This window comes from Chionomys nivalis, chromosome 25 (assembly GCF_950005125.1).
Source record: "Chionomys nivalis chromosome 25, mChiNiv1.1, whole genome shotgun sequence".
In the NCBI taxonomy this organism is placed as follows: domain Eukaryota; kingdom Metazoa; phylum Chordata; class Mammalia; order Rodentia; family Cricetidae; genus Chionomys; species Chionomys nivalis.
The window spans coordinates 9,243,200-9,263,407 of NC_080110.1; the positions used below are offsets into that span (position 1 = coordinate 9,243,200).

Genomic DNA, 20,208 nt, shown 5'->3' on the forward strand with positions numbered 1-20,208 from the left:
CTGGTACTGAGGGCTGAATGTAGGGTCTATATGCTAAGCAAGTACTCTACCGCAGTATCTTCTAAATGAGGGTCTGCTGCTGTTTAATCACTGAGTGTCCTTAGGGTAGGAAGAGAGAGCCCCCGGATTCTCTGCCCTTACTGGTAGAATGACTGGTAGAAGGTTCTGATTAAAATAAATAATCTTAAGGCTGGGCATGGTGGCTCATGCCTAGGCAGAGGGAGGCAGATCTTTGTGAGTTTAAGGCCAGCCTGGTCTACAAGGTCAGCCAGGACTATACAGTGAGACCCAGCCCCAACCCCCAGACAAAAAGAAATCATAGAGAAGGAACCATTAGGCTCCACTGTAAGATCTCTACTGTGGAGGTGCACAGGAATCTAGCCAGATGGACTGATGGTGCTCAGGTCCTAGGGCAAGGACTGGCCTGAGATTTCTCTTCTCTTCTCTCCCTCTCCCTCTCTCTGTCTCTCTGTTGTTTCTCTGTGTATCCCTGGCTGTCTTAGAACTCACTCTGTATATCAGGCTGGCCTCAAACTCATAGAGATCCGTCTGGCTCTGCCTCCCAAGAGCTAGAATTAAAGGCGTGCGCCTGGCCTCAGTGTCTCTTCTATACCACCATTCAGACTATGAAGACTCAAAGCTGAGCTCTGGGATGACTGAAAGCACAGTAAAACTAATTAATAATTTAGGAAGTAATTCATGAAACTCAGGAAGACACCCTGAGAAGAGGGTGGAGAGGTGGCACGGGCTAACAGTTCACATTGTTCTCTAAAGGAGCCATTAGGTGGCTCACAACTACCTGCACCTCCAGCTCCCAGGGGACTCAATGCCTCTGTCCCCACATACAAGCCCACACCACACATATACACATAATTACAAATAATAAAGCCAAAATCTTAAAAAGATACCTTAAGAGTTAAAAAGAAGGGATATCCTTCCAAAACTAACCCTTTTTTATTTTAATGTGGTATGAGCCCCTCTGATAAAGTCTGTGATGTGTATGAGCTAGACCTCTGACAATGAAAAATCGTTAGTGTGCACAGTGCCACACCAAACAAAGAACTACGGCGAACTTTCTCGGGAAGGAGAGGCTGGGCCTCGGGCAGATGATTAGTCTGGTTTATTGAGTCTCCTCTGCACCTCTCACATTCCAGTGACACTGACCAACCTAGTAGCTAAACTTGTGGGTAGAGATCGGAATTGTCCAAGCTGGGTGTACCTGACAGAGATCTGGAAGGCGGAGGGAAAGCAGTCCACATTCTCTCCCGCTCTGGGCGTTTTCTGAGACAGGGTTTCATTACCACGTTCAGGCTGGTCTCAAACTTGCAACCCTCCTACCTCAGAGTCCCTAGAGCTGGGCATTGCAGGCTGTATCACCATGCTGGGCTCTTCTGCTTTATGCCCAGGAATTCCTAGCTTTATGAGGACAGCAACAGTAACAGAGCCTAATCTGTCCTCTTTAACAATAAGCTAACCACCGACATCTAACATCAAATTCCATTCTGCTTTTGGGTGATAGATAGGTTTCTGTTTTCTGCACTAGGGTTTATGGCTGACAGAGATGCAAAATAGCTGTCATTTCAAAGGGATAAAAGATCATTTATTCTGGGGCTGGGAAGATGGCTCAGTGGGTAAAGCAATCCCACCCAAGCCCAAGGACATTGGTTCAAATCCTGAGACTCCATATAAACCAGGCATAGTCGCTCATGTCTGCAATTTAAGAGATGGAGAGATGGGAGGAAGACCCGACTTTCCTGAAGCTAATGGGCTAGCTAGCTGGCATCCATAGTACTAAAGAAGATACTATTGTCTCAAACAAGGTGGAAGGTAAGAACCTTTAACCCACCTGTCCTCTGATCTCCACAAGTATACATCTGCACCAATGCACATGAGTGCTTGCACACACACACACACACATACATACACACACATACACACACACATACATACACACACATACATACACACATACACACACATACATACACACATACATACACACATACACACACATACATACACACATACACACATACACACATACACACACATACATACATACACACATACACACACACACATACATACACAGAAATACACACGAAAGAGGAAATTTATTGTAGAACCAAATACCAGTGACTGTGGCAGGAGAGAACAGTTCCCGGGTACCCCAGACACTATGGTCCCACATGGTAACAGTTTCGTAAAGTTCTTATAGTACGGAATAGCGGGTATTCTAAATCATGGCTCTTGATCCTGATCTCGCTATTGGCCTCAGATACTACCTGACATTCTTAGCCTTTGGGCTGGTGAAGGTAAGGGTCTGTTTAAACATTCCAAATAGATTTATTTAATAATCACGAAGCTGTTATGTCACACACAGAGGTGGGCAATAAATTGTTATTTGGAGGGCCAAAGACAGCCCGAGATGAATTTGGCTCCCAGCCTGCGAGGCTCCGGCTCTACAATCCGTCCGCTGGCCCTGTGGAATGTTTAGCGTATGTGTAGCTTTGCTTTTCTGGGGTCTTTGTTTTACACTGGCACAGTATTAAATATCTAGAACCACGGCCAGTTAGCAAAGCCTGAGTACAGGCACTGGCTGGGTGAGAGTCAAACCACAGCTGGCAAGGAAACTTTGTGCCTCACAAGTACACAGCCTGGGTGAGCCAGGCCTACCCGAGTCCTCAGTGAGGAACCTCCTGGTAGTGTTTGGGGTATGAGGAATCCCACAGATACGGTTTGAGACCTTCTCTGGATTTGTTTTTTCTCACAGACTCTGCAACTATTTTTAAAGTTGAGCATACTGTAGAACAGACCTATGGCCACTGGTGGCTGAGTCGACATTGAACATTCTTTGTGGTGTTCTGGAAAAGCCTTTCGACTCACTGATTACCTATTCAGTCATGTACAGGTGTAGAGCTCACCATGCCTGGTGGTGTTGTAATGTGCTCTGGACCAGCAATGCAGTCTATAGTTCAAAATTTGGATACTGACTTTTCAAAAAAAAATCTTAGCTGACATTTTTATGGTATCCAAGAGGTGACAATGTAATTGCAAAACCCCCAATTAATCCAAAATCAAATATTTGTAACAAGTTTGGAGGAGGCAAAAGCCTAACCACTAGTCCATTAGATTTCTTTTTTTTCTTTTTTAAAGAATTATTTATTCTTATTCTATATGTATGGCTATTTTACCTGCATGTATTTCTGTATATCACATGCATACAATGCCCTTGGAGGCCAGAAGACGGCACTGAATTTCCCGTAATTAGAGTTATAGCTAGTTAATTGTCATATGGATGCTGGGGTTTATTTTCTTAAACAATCTATAGAATTCTACAGACTCCAGACACTATGAACCTATAACATATGAACTAATAAGGGGATGAATCTTCGGTGAGGTTTGATCTTTCTGCTATTTTGGATTTCTGTGTGATGGTCCAATGGCTGCAGATTTTCTGATGATCAGCGAGCATTTATTACTCCTGATTACTGTGTCCGAGTCCAGATCACTATGTCCTCTTACTGCAGTTGAGAGCCTGAAGAAGCAACAGTGCCATGGAAGCAGCTGACAGGACCGTCCACCTACACTGATTGGAGCTTGTTAATGTTATATTATGTTATTACATTTATATAATTATAGTATTATAATGTTAATTTGTGCCCTTTATTTTTATAGTCTATAGCTTAGAGTTTCAGCTTTCAGACATACTGCTCAAAATATTGGTTATTGGTTTTGTTTGATAGGGAGTTATGACCTTCAGTAAACCCAAAAGTTAAGGGAAAGAAGTGTGTCTGGAATCCTGCTGAAGTTCAAGTTAAAAGAGAAGAAAAGGCCTGTGAGAGTTGTGGCTTTAGGTAGTGGTCAAGTACAGGTGACGGGGTCCATACAGTCAGTACTCTAGCTGAGCCCTGCTGCGGGTGACGGGGTCCGTAACAGTTAGGGCTAGAATCACAAGTCTGAGAGTCACATGGGGAAAAATAATCACTTATAACACAAATCCCTTACCAATACTAAATTAAGTCATGAGTTAAAGAAGAAATCAAGATGGTAATCACAAAACTGTGAGGCAAACTACACCTCATACTTTATGAAATACAGCCAAAGCAAGTACTCATGGGAAAATTTAGTCTTGTCAGTTATTTTCAAAAGTCAAGGTTTTGACTGGGGAGAAAAAAGAAGACAAACACAAAGGCATAAAATACACAAAGCTTGCCATAAACTATGCAAGTTTTTTTTTAAAAAAAGAAAATTACATAATATATTAAGCTGATCAAACAAAACCAAAAACTAATTCTTTGAATTGTCTATCTGATAAACTGAAACTTTAATCTATGAAACATAAAAGAAAGAAATAGTCATCACATATAATAAGTTCTAATTAATTCAGTCTCCTAAATGAGACTAAAAATGAAGGAATTACTCCTAAAAAGAAAAGCTGGCTGGTTATGGTGGTATCAGTCTTTAACTGTAGCACTTGGGAGAGAGGCAGAGACAGACTGTGTGTTTGAAGCCAGCTTGGGCAAGTTAGCAACTTCCAGGCCAGCCAGGGCTTCACAGTGAAACCCTCTCTCAAAACAGGCAGCTGGGTGTGGTGGTGCACACTTGCAGTCTTGGCAGGATGAATACCACCAGTTCAAGACCAACCTGGGCTACATATGGAAACCCTGCCTCAAAATAACAAAGGGGAAGAAAAGCATTGACTGAAATATAAGAGAGTTTGCTAGAAGATTTCAATAATACCTCCTGGATGCTTATAATGTAGAAGGCCCTGGTCTAAGCAATTGGAGTTGGCCATTTACGATTCACCACGGCTCTCAGCAGTCCATTTCACGATTTCTATGCCCTATGGAGAAACTTAGTTTAGGTAGTAACTTGCTCAAAGTCACATCAACTAGTACGTAGCTGAAATAGGAATTCCTGCTGTAGAGTCCACACCTTTCTCTTAGAATTTCTCTCAAAGAAAAAAAATCAAAATATAAAATTATAACTAGAATCAGACGGACAGATTACATCCATTCTCCTTCTGAGGAAATGGCTATCTTTACAGGCTAATTTTGCTCTAGTTTCAAGGAAGAGCTAATTCTCCATTTTTAAAATCAGTATTAGAACACAGAAAGAGATAGGAGGCTGCCTGACTCTTTTAAAGAAGCTGAGGGCACAGCTGGATGGCAGAGAATATGCTTAACATGCGCAAAGTTCTTGGTTCAATATGAAGCAACAAAAACAAAACAAAACCAAAAGGTAGGCAATTAAGTGTTTTGGATTAGAAGACTCAATATTACAAAAATGTCACATTTCCCAAAAACAATCTACAGATATAACGTAATCTCAAACACAATCTCATTGGGTTTGTTAAGAACTGAAATTCACAGGCTCATCATTTTAGAAGTCATATGGAACAGTGAGTCAAGAACAGCCAGAGGCATAGAAGGAGAATCACATGGCACAAGGGGAAAAAAGCTTGCCCAGCGGTGTATAGCACATGACTGCAATCCATCTCGGAGGCTGAGGCAGGGGGATCACAAGTTGTTGAGTAAAATTTGAAAAGGGTGGAGAGATACCAGATGTGGCGGTGCACTGCCTTCAACCCCAGCATTCACGGAGGCAAAGACACCATCTCTGGGGGTCAGACTCGGACTGGTCTACATAGTGAGTTCCAGGCCAGCTAGGGCTACTACATGATGAGGCCTGTCTCAATAAAATAAAATAGTACTTTGATTTATAATAAAGACAACACATTTTAATGCAGGAAGGGATTTTACCAGGCCAACCAAATAACCGTACGGGGAAAAAATGGTAGATCAATTGCAAAGGGTCAGATAAAGCTTTTAGAGAAAACATCTTTGTGATTTTTAGGGTAGACAGGGATTTCCTTGGAGCATTAACCATAAAAGAAAAAAAAAACCTGTTAAGTAGATCTTAATGAATTTAGGCAATTCTGTTCTTTGAAAGAAACTATCAAGAATGCAGATAGCCAGTGAGATGGCTCACTGGGCAAAGGTACTTGCTGCCAAGTCTGGGGGGCTGAGTCTGTTCCGAGGGCCTACGTGGTAGAAGCAGAGAATCAGCTCCTGTCTTCTGACCTCCATGTGTGCACATATACCAACACAGAAATGTGATAAAATTTTATTTCATAAAATGGGGTAGATATACAATTAAGGACTTGTAGTCTATATATATGTATTATGTATATAGTTTCATTACTAGTAAGCTAGAACCAATGGGAAACTCACACTGGCCATTAAACTAGTATTAAGCATCTTAAGTTCCATATCAGAGATACAGAAATGCAAACCACACAGAGACACCACTACACATTTACCAGACTGATACGAAGACCAAAAGAGCACTGATAAGGATGTAGCGTGACGAGACCTCTTACACATTGCTGACAGCAGTTTGGATAACTGCTATGGAATGACGTGTGACAATATCTATGTAAGTCATATATGTATTTATATTATACAATATCTATGTAAGATATATGTGTTTCCTATAATCCAGCATTTCTACTTCTAAGTATATACCCAACAGAAACACGCTTAACAAAAACACACACTGGAAGGTTCTGTTTTTTGTTTTTTTTTTCTTTTCTGGTTTTTTTCAAGACAGGGTTTCTCTGTGGTTTTTTTGGAGCCTTCCATGCCGGGCGGTGGTGGCGCACGCCTTTAATCCCAGCACTCGGGAGGCAGAGGCAGGCGGATCTCTGTGAGTTCGAGACCAGCCTGGTCTACAAGAGCTAGTTCCAGGACAGGCTCCAAAACCACAGAGAAACCTTGTCTCGAAAACCCCCCCCCCCAAAAAAAAAAAAAGAACACTACAGTAATTTCAAAGTAGACACTACATCAGTATGCCCTAAAAAGAGCCATACAGTCACACAAAATATTGTGTCACAATAAAATCCCTAGGTAATCATATAAATGAATCTCACAAAGTCGGAAGGATTAAAAAAAAGACACATAAAGAGAATGTAAATGAAACTTCATAGCAAACAAAAAGAGCAGACCTAGGTTATTACAGTTGTGAAGAGCTGTCATCGTGGGATGAGAACTAGGGACTCAAAAACAGCGGAAAGGAGGCACTGGTGCCATGATGCTCCACTTATTATTTGAGCATTCATCAACTTATACACTCTCAGTATGCGGACATTCCTTACGTATACTATCTTGTGTACACGACAACGAGCATATTATTTCAACACCCATCATTTGTACACTCTCAGTACGCGGACATTCCTTATGTATACTATCTTGTGTGTATGAAGACTATCAAAAAAGTTAAGCAGAAATCTGGCAAAGTAAGTCTTCAGATAGGATAGTGGCGAAGGAATAGATGAAGAATCCATGAAGGGGTGGAGAGATTGATCAGCGGTTAAGAGCACCGACTGTTCTTCTAGAAGACCTGGGATCAATTCCCCGCACCCACATGGCGGCTCACATCTGCTGTAACTCTTGTAGGGGATCTCACACCCTATTCTGGTCTCCAGGAGCACCAAGAATACATTTGGTGCAGAGACATACAGGTAGGCAAAATACCCATGCACATAAAATATTAAAACATAAAAGGAATGTGCTGCTGGGAAAACAAAACCAAAGAAGAATTCATGTAAACCAAGTTTTAAGAAGCTAGGCTGAGAGTGCAGCATGTTTATTAAGCATGGACAGGCACTCTAGCACTAAAATCAAAAATAAATGAATACCCTTTTAAATTGCCGATAGATCTATAAACGTAAATCTCAGTAATATAATGTTCTCGTTGTGGGGCACATGGGATGCACCTATAATCCCAGGCACTCCGGAGGATGAGATGAGAGAGTGGGAAGTTCAATATCAGCTTGAATTATAAGACCCTTTCCCTCCCCCCCACAAAAAAAAGTGTGCATGTGTTTGGGCGGGGGGACAAGATTAATGACAAATTTAAATTTAAGTAAAAACATATTCAAAACTCTGTGATATGCTAAATGTTAAGAAATTAAAAAAATAATCTCACAAATAGTTATGTATTCAACTAGAAAAAAAGACTTCAAAGAACTCTTTTTTTTTTTTTGCTTTATCTTTTATAACAAAATGTTTTGTTTCAAGACAGGCTCTCTCATAACCCAGGCTAGTCTCGAACTCATTGAGTAGCTGCTAACTTTGACGTTCCTATGATGCTCCTGCAGCCACCTTTGAGAGTTGGAATTACAGGAATGTGTACCCCACCCTATCAGCTTCAAGTAGTACTGGGAATTGAACCAAGGGACCTGTTGTGACTTCAAGGCAAACGCTCTACCAAGGGAACTCATGCTTAGCCCAATACAATGTATTGCTTTTTTTAAAAATTATGTCCAGAAATCAAAGAAAGTAGAGTAAAAAATAATTCAGCCACCTACTTTTGTCTCCTTTTTACCTCCCCACATCCACTCTGCAGTCATCCCCTCAATTTTATATAAGAAATGACTGTCCAGGTCAGTTTTTTATGACTTGGTCTCTGATTTCCAGAGTGTATGCTTTTGTTTTCTCGAACTCCCATAGATAGACCCTTCACTATAGCAAAATAGTCCTATTTCCCACTTAGATATCGTAATCACATTGCCATTTTACACGGTAACCCTCCACACTCGGGGCCCTAAAACTGCACATTATAAATGCTGTCACCCCACCCCGATCCTTGGCATACAAAATCCTTGGCATACTCAAAATCTTTTTCCTGTAGTACATTTTCTCCCATCCATCTTTCTAATTCATTCATAGTTGGAGATTTATCTGGGGTATGATTTGTTGAATGTAGGTTTTTTTTTTTTTAAGTGCTAAGAACAGACCACGGTTTCCAAATGAACCTTCTATTGACAGTTAGCTCATATGTCAACATTTCGCTCTGTACCATACCTCACTCTCCCATTGTCTTAATTTCCTAAAATCTAGTTGGCTGAGGGAAAGCACGGCATGCATATTCAGCACATACATTCACATTCTAGGGTGTGGGTTTTGACCTGTCTAATGGGGAAATGGCACTGAAAACACTAGACTTATTTATTTATTTTTTAAGTCCAAGATGGCAGAGACATCCTAAAATAGTCCTACACAAAAGCATTCACATCCAGACCAGAGCTCACATCAGACCTGGCTACACCTAGCGCAACAGCAAGGACAAAAGAATGGAACCTAGGTGCTGAGATGCTAGAACCCTCACCATCGGCCACAGGTCTCTCACACACAACGGATCTCCAACCCAGATAGCAGAGAACTGGCACCTGCTGCTTACATTCCAAAGGCCACGCCTTGATGAGGATCGTGCTGGTGATAACCGGAGGCACTTCTGGTTACAGACCCGCAAAAAAATCAAGGCTTAAAGGGAGGAGGTTCAGTAGTAGAGCTAGCACCCCGGCACGTTTCGGCCCCGCCCCAGCGAGGCGCAGATCGGGGCGGTGCAGCCACCGGGTAAGGAAAGAGCAGGACTCCCGCCCCAAGGGCCGGTCAACGGCGCCAGGTCTGGGGATTCCGGTTGAGCCTGGGGCAGAGACCAGCCACGACAGGATCCCGCGGGCTACACCTGTCAAGGCGGCTGCAGCCAGTAGGCCCAGAACCAGCAAGGGATTGGTGCCCCAGGCCCGCAGGCGCGCGTCACACGATCCCTCCCCTCGGAATCGCTCTGCCTCCTCGCTTTCCCTTCAGTCCTCCTTAGACAAAGACGGTCCACACTCCCAGCCATTTCCTCCTCACCTCAAAAACCACCTCTTCGTCAAACTCCGGTGTCATCCTTCTCCGCCATACCACCCGCCTCAGCACGATGGGAAATGAAGGAAGGGAGGGCAGGCAGCACCCAGGCTTCGGCTCCTGCCCACCTAGGGGGCGCTGAAAACTACAACTCCCGGCATGCTTCGCGGCGCCCGCCCCCTTTCTCTTTGCTGTTTGGAGCAGATGGTGAGCGCGTAGGCTGGAGGGGCGGGAGCGGGCGGGAGCTGCGGAGCTCCTATTGGAGAGAGCTACGGCTTTTGTCTGCCTTTTACATCCCGGGACGACCAGGGGGCGCCTGGAGCGCGGATTTTCCTCTGGAGCTGTGGAGGGGCGCGCGCCCGCGAGACCGGCTCGGCTCCTGCACGCGCCCGGCGGTCGTCCCCGGCCGCGCGGCGGAGCGGCGCTCGTGCTCGCCGTCCTGTCGCCGGGCTGTGCGGCGCCCGGGGGACGCCGGAGGGTCCCGGGAGCCGGCGTCTGTCCTTTGTGAGGCGCTCAGGCAATTCGCTCTGGGGTGCGGGACGGAATGTGGGCGCTGCGGGGTTGTTTTTTCTCTCCTGCTCCAACTCTGGGGAGTGTGGATTGAAGGGGAGCCATGGACTGAGGGCGTGAGCGGCGCGGGGCAGTCATGACTTCGGTCGCGGGTAAGTGGCCGGGCTGCCGGGAAAGTTGCTGCGGGCTCCCGCTGTCCCCGGTGTCGTTCTCCCCGTCCCTCGGTGACCGGTGCGGGGTCCCCCGGGATCCCACCCACCCCCCGTGAGCCCAGGTGAAGCGACGGCGACTCAGCGCTTGCTCCCGTGCTCTGGCGATGTCGCCTGTGCGCGGTGCGGGAAGTTTGGAGTCGGACGCGGAGGACTCAGTTATTGTAAACTAGGACAGTTTTCCAGCGAGTTGAACTAATTGCACTATTAGTCTTGAGTTGCTTTCCAGCCTGGTCGTTATCGATTGGCGCTCTTCGCTAAATTAGTAAGGAGGTTTAAACAGAGCTGGTCGCACCCTGATGTCTTGAGTCCTATTACCTGAAGAGTAAAGTGTACGATTAGATGGCAAAAAGACAAAAAAACAAGCCCTCCCCAACCAACCAATAACCCCCCCCCCAAACGAAAAACCCAACTACCTTTTTTTTTCTCATCTTCACTTTTTCTTAACTTTCCCCCCACCCCAGTCGTACGCATCGACAGTGTAAACAAAGCCTCATTTTCTGTCTGCCTCCTTTCCACTCACCCAAATGACAAAGCCTCTGCTTACCTTTGTGTGAATTTAGGCATTTCTGGTTATTGTATTGAGAAACATTCTTAAGGGACAGTTTTTATATTTTTCCAAATTTAAGTGCCCGGGTGACGTTATGGCCCCTTTATAAGACCATAGCTTATTTTTTTTTTAAAACCAGAATTTAATAAGGTATGGAATATTTTTTTTTAAAACATCTTCATTCACGTTTGAAGAAACTTCAATGAGAAATTCTGTAGTAAAAGAGTTCAAGGCTTCACTTCAGTTACGTCTAGAATAAGCACTTCAGTATCAGATTAAATTTTCCTTGCTTTCTTTGGCGTTTGTTTAAAATTCCTGCAACTTGAAACTGTCAAAGAGCGCACCAAATGTTCTGATTTGTATTTCTAAAGCGTTGGAAGAGTCGCACTGCCAGGCATAATCAGAGCACATTAAACAAGGAAGAAACTAGTAGCAAGTAAGAAAGCAAGGGGCTGAAGTGTTCACGGTAGAGAACGTAGATCTCTTTGATGTTATGTGTATTCATTCACGTGATCGTCGGGCACTCTTAGTCATTTACAAAGGTCTCTCTCTTTTTTTAAGAGGTGTTCCTCTTACACAGGGATTGTTTTCAGCCTAACTTTCTGCACCTCACCTTCACTTAACTTTGGTAAATTACTGAACTCGTATAATTAAATTAAAATAAAAATTGGAAAATTAATTAAAATTTCCAGGGCTCGGTCTGGAAGTTTATGATTGTTTCATTTCGAATTATGCTAGAATAAGGCAAGCTATTTTTATACTTATCAACTTTACAATTAAGGAAATCCACAGCATTTTTGTGGTCTTTTAAAGAGACACTTCCTGTGTCTAGCTGAGTTAGTTGATTTTTTTTAAAAAGCATGGGTTGCTAAAAAGCATTAACTACTTTTTTGCTCACCCGTCTGTTGACATTTATTATAACTTTTTCTTATGTCTAGGGGATGTTGAGGAGAAGTGAGGTTCCCCCCCTTTTTGATAAAGTTACATATACATTGCCCTCACAAGTCACATGTATGTGGGTCAGAACAATGCAATTTATTAAAACTTTGCAGAAAGTTACTCTTGGAGTAGAGAGTGGTTTTTTTTGTCTATTCCGGTGTCTTTGGGAAGGATGGCCTCATTTAAAATTAAGGGCTGTGGCCGGGCAGTGGTGGCGCACGCCTTTAAGCCCAGCACTCGGGAGGCAAAGGCAGACAGACCTCTATGAGTTCGAGGCCAGCCTGGTCTACAAGAGCTAGTTCCAGGACAGGCTCCAAAGCTGCAGAGAAACCCTGGCTCAAAAAAAAAAAAAAACCCACAAAAAAAATTAGGGGTTGTTGTAGAGCAGTGGAGTGGTTTGTGCCCTGAAGAACCTGAGCTTGTTTTTTTTTTCTGCAGCTGTTGAAGAGTGAACCCATAGAAGAGATTTTGGAAGTATTCTAAGTAGTATATGAAAAAAGGGATAATTATAAGTATCACCTATCTATCCATCATCTATCATTATGTGTATATCCATTTCACTATTTCATTAATGCCTGTGCCTCTTTGCTTTGGGGCTGGCGGAAGAGCCAAGGCCACCTGTGTGTAACAGATGACGACTCTGTTTATAACAGTAAAATGGTACCGGGGCTTGACTTTTCTACCTTAGATTTCCCTGGAGCCAAACAGCTGTGTAAATAAAAGATTTGCTGCCTTGCTCCTAAGAAGCATTGGGGTCTGATTGTTAATACAGTGTCAAGATCCAGAGGTGCAGGATTCGTTCCCAAACATTGTGTACTGATTTCAAGGTTTGACACCAGAGCAGGTCACAACATAGTGTCTTGTCAGTGTTGTTTTTAGCCATGTTTCTTTCAGAATAGAGCCATTAAAAACAGTGCGGGCCGGTGAGATGGCCCAGTGGGTTAGGCTCTTGCTGTCAAGGCTGATGACCTGAGTTTGATCCCTGGGACCCACAGGATGAAACTAGAGAATTGGTCTTTCAAGTTGTCATCTAACACATGTGTGCGTGGAATACATAGCTACCCCCTCCCACAAATGAGATATAATTTAAAAAAATATTAATGGAGGGGCTGGCGAGATGGCTCAGCGGTTAAGAGCATTGCCTGCTCTTCCAAAGGTCCTGAGTTCAATTCCCAGCAACCACATGGTGGCTCACAACCATCTGTAATGAGATCTGGTGCCCTCTTCTGGCCTGCAGGCATATATGCAGGCAGAATATTGTATACTTAATAAATAAATATTTAAAAAAAATATTAATGGCGCTGACATGGCATTGCATCCCTGTAATCCCAGTACTAGAGAGGGCAAACCAGGAAGACTGCAGTTCAGGGATATCCAGGGCTACATTCCAAAGCCTGTCTCCAAAAACTAAAAATAAAGAAAAACAGTAAGGAAAGGTTTTTGTATATTGCTGTACCAGGGACTTGGCAAACACTTCCTCCTATTAGTCATTAAGGAATTACACAATAATCCTATTGAAGTTCATCCTGCTCCCTTTTCAAAACATCATTTTGAAAAAGATTTATTTTAAAAATGTGTGTGTGTGTGTGTGTGTGTGTGTGTGGTGGTTAGAGGTTTGTGTATGTGTGAACACAGACGTCAGCAGAGTTCAGGAGAGGTTGCTGAATTCCCCTAGAACTGGAGTTACAGACACTTGTAGAACCTTTCCCAACTCTCCATCCCTTCATCTCTACCCTGGTCGCATGGGTGCTGGGAACTGAACTCAGGTCTTCTATAAAAACAGAATGTACTGTACTCTAAACCACTGAGCCATCTCTTTAGCCTCCAGAACACCATTTGATGTTGAAGTTAAAAAAATTTTCTGTCACTGAAGACCTGTTAAATGGTGTGTATGTGGCAGCTGTCTATTCTCGCCCCCCCCCCAGATAGCACTGAGAACCCAGAGAATAAGACTGTGAATTAGCTGAACTCCGAGTTATAGCGCTGACTTCTTCCACTTGAATGCACAAGTAACAAACAATAGGAAGCCCAAGTTCACAGTTAGTTATTGAGTGTGCATGCGTTGCAGGCTTTAGAACATAACACTGTGCTGTATTTCCTGGGAGTCAGCCTTGGCTCATATGCACTTAACTTGCTTCCTGTGACATCGAGAAGAGGAATTTGTCTCTTAGAAGCAGACTCAAAGGAAGGACTGGAATTGTTACTAGAGATTGTGATGTAGGGAGGGCAGGGCAATAGAATGGAAGAAGGGCTAAAATTGGTACCAGAGAGTAATAAAACGCTTTAGGGAGGCTGAGCTGGAGGATGGAGAGTTTGAAGTCAGCTTGGGGATACAGGGCAAGACAATAACAACAAAATAACTAGTAATAAAATGTTCTCAATGAAAAGCAAAATGACTTGATTAAATGACCGCAGACCTTCTGACTAGACTCTACGATCAGAAAGTAAAAGATTAATTAAAAGAGATCTCTCATTTTCTCTTCTCCCTCCCTCCCTCCCTCCCTCCCTCCCTCCCTCCCTCCCTCCCTCTCTTCTTCCCTCTGTCCCTCCCTCCCATTCTTCTTTCCTTTCTTCCTTATTTGTTTACTTTGGTTTTTTGAGACAGGATTTCTCTGTAGCCCTGGCTGTTCTGGAACTTGTTCTGTAGATCAGGCTAGCCTTGAACTCAGGGAATAAAGGTGTGCACACCACTACCACCTGGCTAAAATGTCTCTTTTTAAAAAATAATTCTTTGAAAAATTATTGTTATTGTGTGTGGTGTGTTTGGGTGTATAGGGAGGCCACAGTGTGCATATGAAGATTGGAGAACAGCTTTGAGGAGACAGTTTTCCTTCCACCTTTATGTGCGTTCTGGGAATTGGACTCAAATCTCCAGGTTTATGTGGCAAGTACCTTTATCTGGCGAGCCATATGGCTGGCCTGCTTTCTTTTTAATTGTGGTTAAATAGACCATCTTAACGTCTATGGTTTTTTTTTGGAACAGGAACTTTTTGTATAGCCCAAGCTTGCCTCAAACTCATAACAATCCTCCTGTCTCAGCTTCCTAAGAAGCAAGCAGCAGGACTTCAGGCAAGCACCACTGTGCCCATCTGTCTTAACTATTTCCAAGTGTACAGTTCAGTAACATTAAGAACATTTTTGTAGCTGATCTCCAGAACCCATTTTGTCTTATAAAAACTCATATTCTTAATTAAGAAATCCCAGCGCTAGGACGTTTTAAGCACGACAGAAATGAAATCAACATGACAGTCTGTCAGTTTTTATTGAATGAGAAGGGAGTCTGCGGCAAGTCCTCAGGCAGTCACCCTTTCCCTTAAGGTTTGATTTGATGGATGGAGAAGTTAATGTAATATACTGTGTCAGCACTGCCAAAACCACAAGAACCAAACCTCAGGCTAATAATGTGTGTATTGAACAGCTAACTGAAAATTGCCTGCTTTGGGAATTCGTATTGTTTTGAAACTTCGTTGCCTTTCTTATGATAAGCTTATGCCTAGGGATTGAGTTTGGTAAGGCAATGTTATAAAGCCTTGACTCTGCATATCATATCAGAGTTGGAGAAGTCCCTTTTTACCTAGGAAGAGGAAGGAAGGCACCCTGCCTCCCCCCCCTTTTTTACTCAGTTCCATGTAATATTTTTTCCAAGTGTTATGACTAATTTCCTTTGTTGAAAAGAAAATCAACACAAATGAAATGTCAAAATCTCTCTGTATGCAGATAAATGAAACAATGTTGAGTAGTCTTGTGCAGCATGTATTTTGAGATTGTTTGGTAAATATGTTTTTTTTCTTTTTTTTAAATTAAGTTTAGATCCTGTTGAAGAAGCTAATTTAAGAAGTGTGAGATAAGTCAGGCAGTGGTGGCAAATGCCTTTAATCCCAACACTCTCCCCTCCCCTCAGCCTTCTCCCAAGGTCCCCATGCTCCCAATTTCCTCAGGAGATCTTGTCTTTTTTCTACTTCCCATGTAGATTCGATCCATGTAAGTCTCTCTTAGGGTCCTCATTGTAGTCTAGGTTCTCTGGGATTGTGAATTGTAGGCTGGTTTTCTTTGCTTTATGCTTAAAAACCACTTATAAGTGAGTACATATGATAATTATCTTTCTGGGTCTGGGTTACCTCACTCAAAATGATGTTTTCTAGCTCCATCCATTTGCCTGCAAATTTCAAGCTGTTATTTTTTTTTCTGCTGTGTAGTACTCCGTTGTGTAAATGTACACAGTTTTCTTATCCATTCTTCGGTCAAGGGGCGTTTAGGTTGTTTCCAGGTTCTGGCTATGACAAACAATGTTGCTATAAACGTAGTTGAGCACATGTCCTTGTGGCATGATTGTACATCCTTTGGATATATACCCAAAAGTGGTATTGAGGAAGGTTGTTTCCTAATTTTCTGAGAAGTCAGAAAGGTCATATTGTTTAAAAAACTTCATTCAGCAAGCGTGGGAGTGCATGCCTGTAATCTCAGCATTAGGAAGTATGGCTGTGAGTTTGAGACCAGACTGAGCTGTGTTGTAGAGACCAAGCCAGCCAGGACTGCATAGCGAGACCTTGCGACAGAAAACAAATAAAAACAGAAAAATGGTATGCATTTTTTTATATCCTCTGAGGTCTAATTATTTTATTTTCCTTTCTAGAACTTAAGAAGCCACCATTGGCTCCCAAGCCAAAGTTAGTGGGGACAAATAGCAGGCCATCTCCCCCTCCCATTGCACCCAAACCGGACATCGTAAATGCTAGTGTTCCACGGTTAACAAGGAAAACCAAACCAGCAATTGCACCAAAACCAAAAGCCCTGGCAAACTCAGCTGCTCAAGACATCAGACAGTCACCCTCAAAGAACCCCCCTCTGCACCTGGAGGAGCGGGAGCCGGGGTTCCTGGAGAGCACTGACAGGGTTAATTGCAAAGATGTCGGGGATGCACACAGTGATTATATTTTACCAACGTGTTCCTGCAGTTCTGCGTGTACTCGTGAGCCTGGGAATAGAGGAAGTCTGTGTGCAAAGCAGCTCGTTCTAGAGCCTCTGGGAATGAAAGAAAATTTAGAGAATAGTAAAAACAGTGAGTCCTCTTTAACTGCAAAGAGGAGGACTAGATGGGATTCGAGTGGTGAAAAGGGCCGGAGCCAGAGTGGAGTTATTTTAAAGGCAGGCGTCTTAGAAGAGAAGCTCAAAGAGGTTTTAACACAGCAGCAATCACCTCATAGTACCCCGAAGAAGCACAGGTCTCCCCCCAACACAGAAATAAATGGCAACTACAGTTGCAGCAGACAGATCAGAATTGGCCTGGCAGATCTGTCCCCTTCCCTGTCCCGCTTTGAAAAAGTTCCTGCTCATCACAGCTGCCACCCACAGCCCCCTAGGGATGAATCTCAGAACCTCGAGACTTGTGAAGCTGCCAGCGCTCAGAGCAGCAGTCACTCGGAGTCCTGTGAACTAGATGACAAAAAGATGCCTCCCGATGGAACGAGTAAGAAGCCGGACGTCACAGATCTTGGTCCTTTAGAAATTCACTTATTACCTCATACCTCAAAGTTTCCAATTCCCAAGCCCAGAAAGACACACGCTGCTCGCCTGCTTCGCCAGAAGTGTGTAGATACTCCCAGTGAAAGCACCCAAGAGCCAGAGAATTCAAACAATGGCTCTTCTTGTCTCCTTGAAGATAGTTTGAAAAACAATCAACTCAGTGTTCTTCATCAGAATGTTTTGTATAACCAGGGACAAGTGGACAAAGTGAAGGCAGCATTGACTAGTGATCCCAAGAGTGACAGACAAGACTCAGTCAGCTCCCAGAAAGCTGTACGTCAGGAAACATCTTCCTCTGAAAAAGTGGCGCCTTCTTTAGATGCAGGCTCTATTCTGAGTCCCGACAGCACAGCAGAGGGTGGTGCTGGAATGTTACCTGCCGTGGAGAGAGAGGCTAGTTTACAGTGCTGTACTCAGTCTCCCAGCTTGCCTAAGCAAGCCCAGTTGTCCTGCACTGAACACCCGCCAACTACCTGTAACGTGGAATTGCCTGTTCCTCAAGTACAAAAGGAATCTTCCTCTAGAGTTGTTCCCAAAAAACCTCAGAGACACAGCCTGCCCGCTGCAGGGGTGCTTAAGAAGGCTGCTTCCGAGGAAAACGTAGAAAAAAATTCTTATTCGTCAAGCAGAGCAACAAATTCAGAGAAAGGTCTACAAAGAAATCACCCTCAACCGTTGGGCCCCTCAAACCGTGGTGTATCACCGTCATCCCCGGACATGCCCAACCCAACTTCAGAAAAGCCAGTGTGGAAGTTACCTCATCCCATTTTACCTTTTCCAGGGACCCCAGAGTCCTTGAAGCGCGTCACTTTATCCTTAAATAATGAGCCTGCTAGTTCCCTAACCAAGCCAAGAGCAAAGTCGCTGTCTGCTGTGGATACGGACAGGTGCGATAAACCTTGCAAAGACCCTCCAAAGAAAACTTCCTTTAAAAAGTTGATTAATGTGAAACTGTCCATTAGCTTCATAAAGAGTGACTTTCAGAAGTTTAGGTCAAAAAGCTGCCAGCCAGTGGATGCCACTACAGGACCTCTGCTCAGTAGGGAGCCGAAAGGGCTGGAAAGTGATTGGCAAGGTTTGGTGACAGGAGAAGAAAAGAGAAGTAAACCCAGCAAGGCGCATTCTGCAGAAAACTGCAGCCTCGAGTCTCCAAAGGGGAAATCTCGGGGTCAGACCAGAGCAGCCAATGGTCAGAGAGCTGAGTCTCTGGATGACCAGATGCTTTCCAGGGACTCCCCCAGTACAAGGGACTGCGCACCAGAGTATGAAAATGTCCGCCACTATGAGGAGATTCCCGAGTATGAAAATTTGCCCTTCGTGCTGGCTGGGGGGAAGGCTCCAGAGTTGGGGTGGCAGACTTCCAGCAGTGTGGAGGACACGGATGCAAATCTGTACGAAGTACAAGAGCCCTACGGTGCTCCAGATGGCCAGCTGCAACTTGATCCTAGACATCCGCCTTCCAGGTAATGCGTAGGTGTCAGTTAGACCTGCACTTTGGCGCGCCGTGGTAATTAGCCTTCAACCACCCTGTGAAAGAGGACAGCAGAGAGGAAAGTCACTTACAGAGGAGCTGATTGAGAGAGGGGAGATGAAAGCAGTTCTGTGTTCAGATTCCCTCTGTCGTACAATTGCAAGGCAAGCTTATAATACCTACTTTCGTAGCCAATCCAAAGGCTTGGAATAGCAGCGATGTGACTGCTGCAGGGATGGCCTAGATAGAGCCCCAGGATCCCCATGCACCAATGCAGAGCCATAGGCAGGAAATTGGTTCATTCGGTGAGGGTTACGAAGTTATGAAATCCATGCATTTATATAAGGTGCCATTGTTGGAATACTGTAGATTTTGCTGCTCCTCAAGCGTGTACTTTACTTGCTGACCTCAGGCAATCACGGGGAAATTCAGGGGACGGTTGTCTTCCTCCTTTTGTGTGCGTACTATTGATTCCATCTCTCTCACTGCCGTTTTACTCATCCTCAGCGGCTCAGCTTCTCCGTCCCTGGCTTCATGGAGGTGGTAGCAGGAAGTGTTTGCTTCCTACTAAACTGCCTATTATCCAGTGCTGTCCTTGCATTTTGTATCTCAGTCTGACTCACGGCGTATTGCTTATTGGTACATCTGATGTTCTATGTTTAGTTTTGTAAAAAAGTATTTATTAATCTTTGACAAGTTCATACATGTACATAATATACTTTTTTGTCATTTTTACCCCATAGCTCTCCCTTATCCCTCTCCACTTCCATTGACCCCTTTTTTCTTCCCAACATTATTTACATGTCCTTTTGATCTGTGTGGACTTTGTTTGTGTGGGACCTATTAAATTTAATTGCCATTGCTTGAATGTGTATGAGTGAATGGGGGTTATTTACTGGCGCATAGACACCTCAACAGTGAGCTGGCTACACTACTGAAGAAAATGCCTTCAGTTTTAAGTGCCCCGAAGAGTTCTGGCTCTCTCTCTTTATTCTATATAGAAGGGCAAACAGGGAGCCCAAGTAGTCTCTGTGGTGTGGAGTGGGCACAGGCCCAGAAGGCACGAAAAGAAGCACAGGAAATAAACACCACCTTCCTTCTCTCTCCGTGGTTACAGAGTAGCCTTTGCTTTGCCTTTGCAGTGTTTCTTTTGTTTTGTGAAGTCTTCAGATTATCCTCAGGCTGCAAACATGGGCCTTGAGAACTTGAGTCTGAAAAGGAGACTTGTAGAAACATACCAAGCACATAGTAGGATTCCATAGGAGGGGTGTGAATTAGTGGGTGAGCTAAAGAAATAAAATTGTCAAA

At 43.9% G+C, this 20,208-nt stretch overlaps 2 protein-coding genes across 3 annotated transcripts in view; one reads left to right on the top strand and one right to left on the bottom strand.

The window, feature by feature from the left end:
- Nucleotides 1-9,972, bottom strand: part of Vezt (vezatin, adherens junctions transmembrane protein) — a 53,085-nt gene extending 43,113 nt beyond the window's left edge. For both annotated transcript variants that reach the window (XM_057758171.1, XM_057758170.1), the window contains exon 1: nucleotides 9,705-9,972. In XM_057758171.1, the coding sequence (XP_057614154.1) occupies nucleotides 9,705-9,740 (36 nt within the window). In that variant the 5' untranslated portion in view covers nucleotides 9,741-9,972. The remainder of the gene's footprint in view (nucleotides 1-9,704) is intronic.
- A 175-nt stretch (nucleotides 9,973-10,147) lies between these two features.
- Nucleotides 10,148-20,208, top strand: part of Fgd6 (FYVE, RhoGEF and PH domain containing 6) — a 105,096-nt gene continuing 95,035 nt past the window's right edge. Inside the window, exons 1-2 of the mRNA XM_057758169.1 lie at nucleotides 10,148-10,360; nucleotides 16,540-18,892. Coding sequence (XP_057614152.1) covers nucleotides 10,345-10,360; nucleotides 16,540-18,892 — 2,369 coding nt within the window. The 5' untranslated portion in view covers nucleotides 10,148-10,344. The remainder of the gene's footprint in view (nucleotides 10,361-16,539; nucleotides 18,893-20,208) is intronic.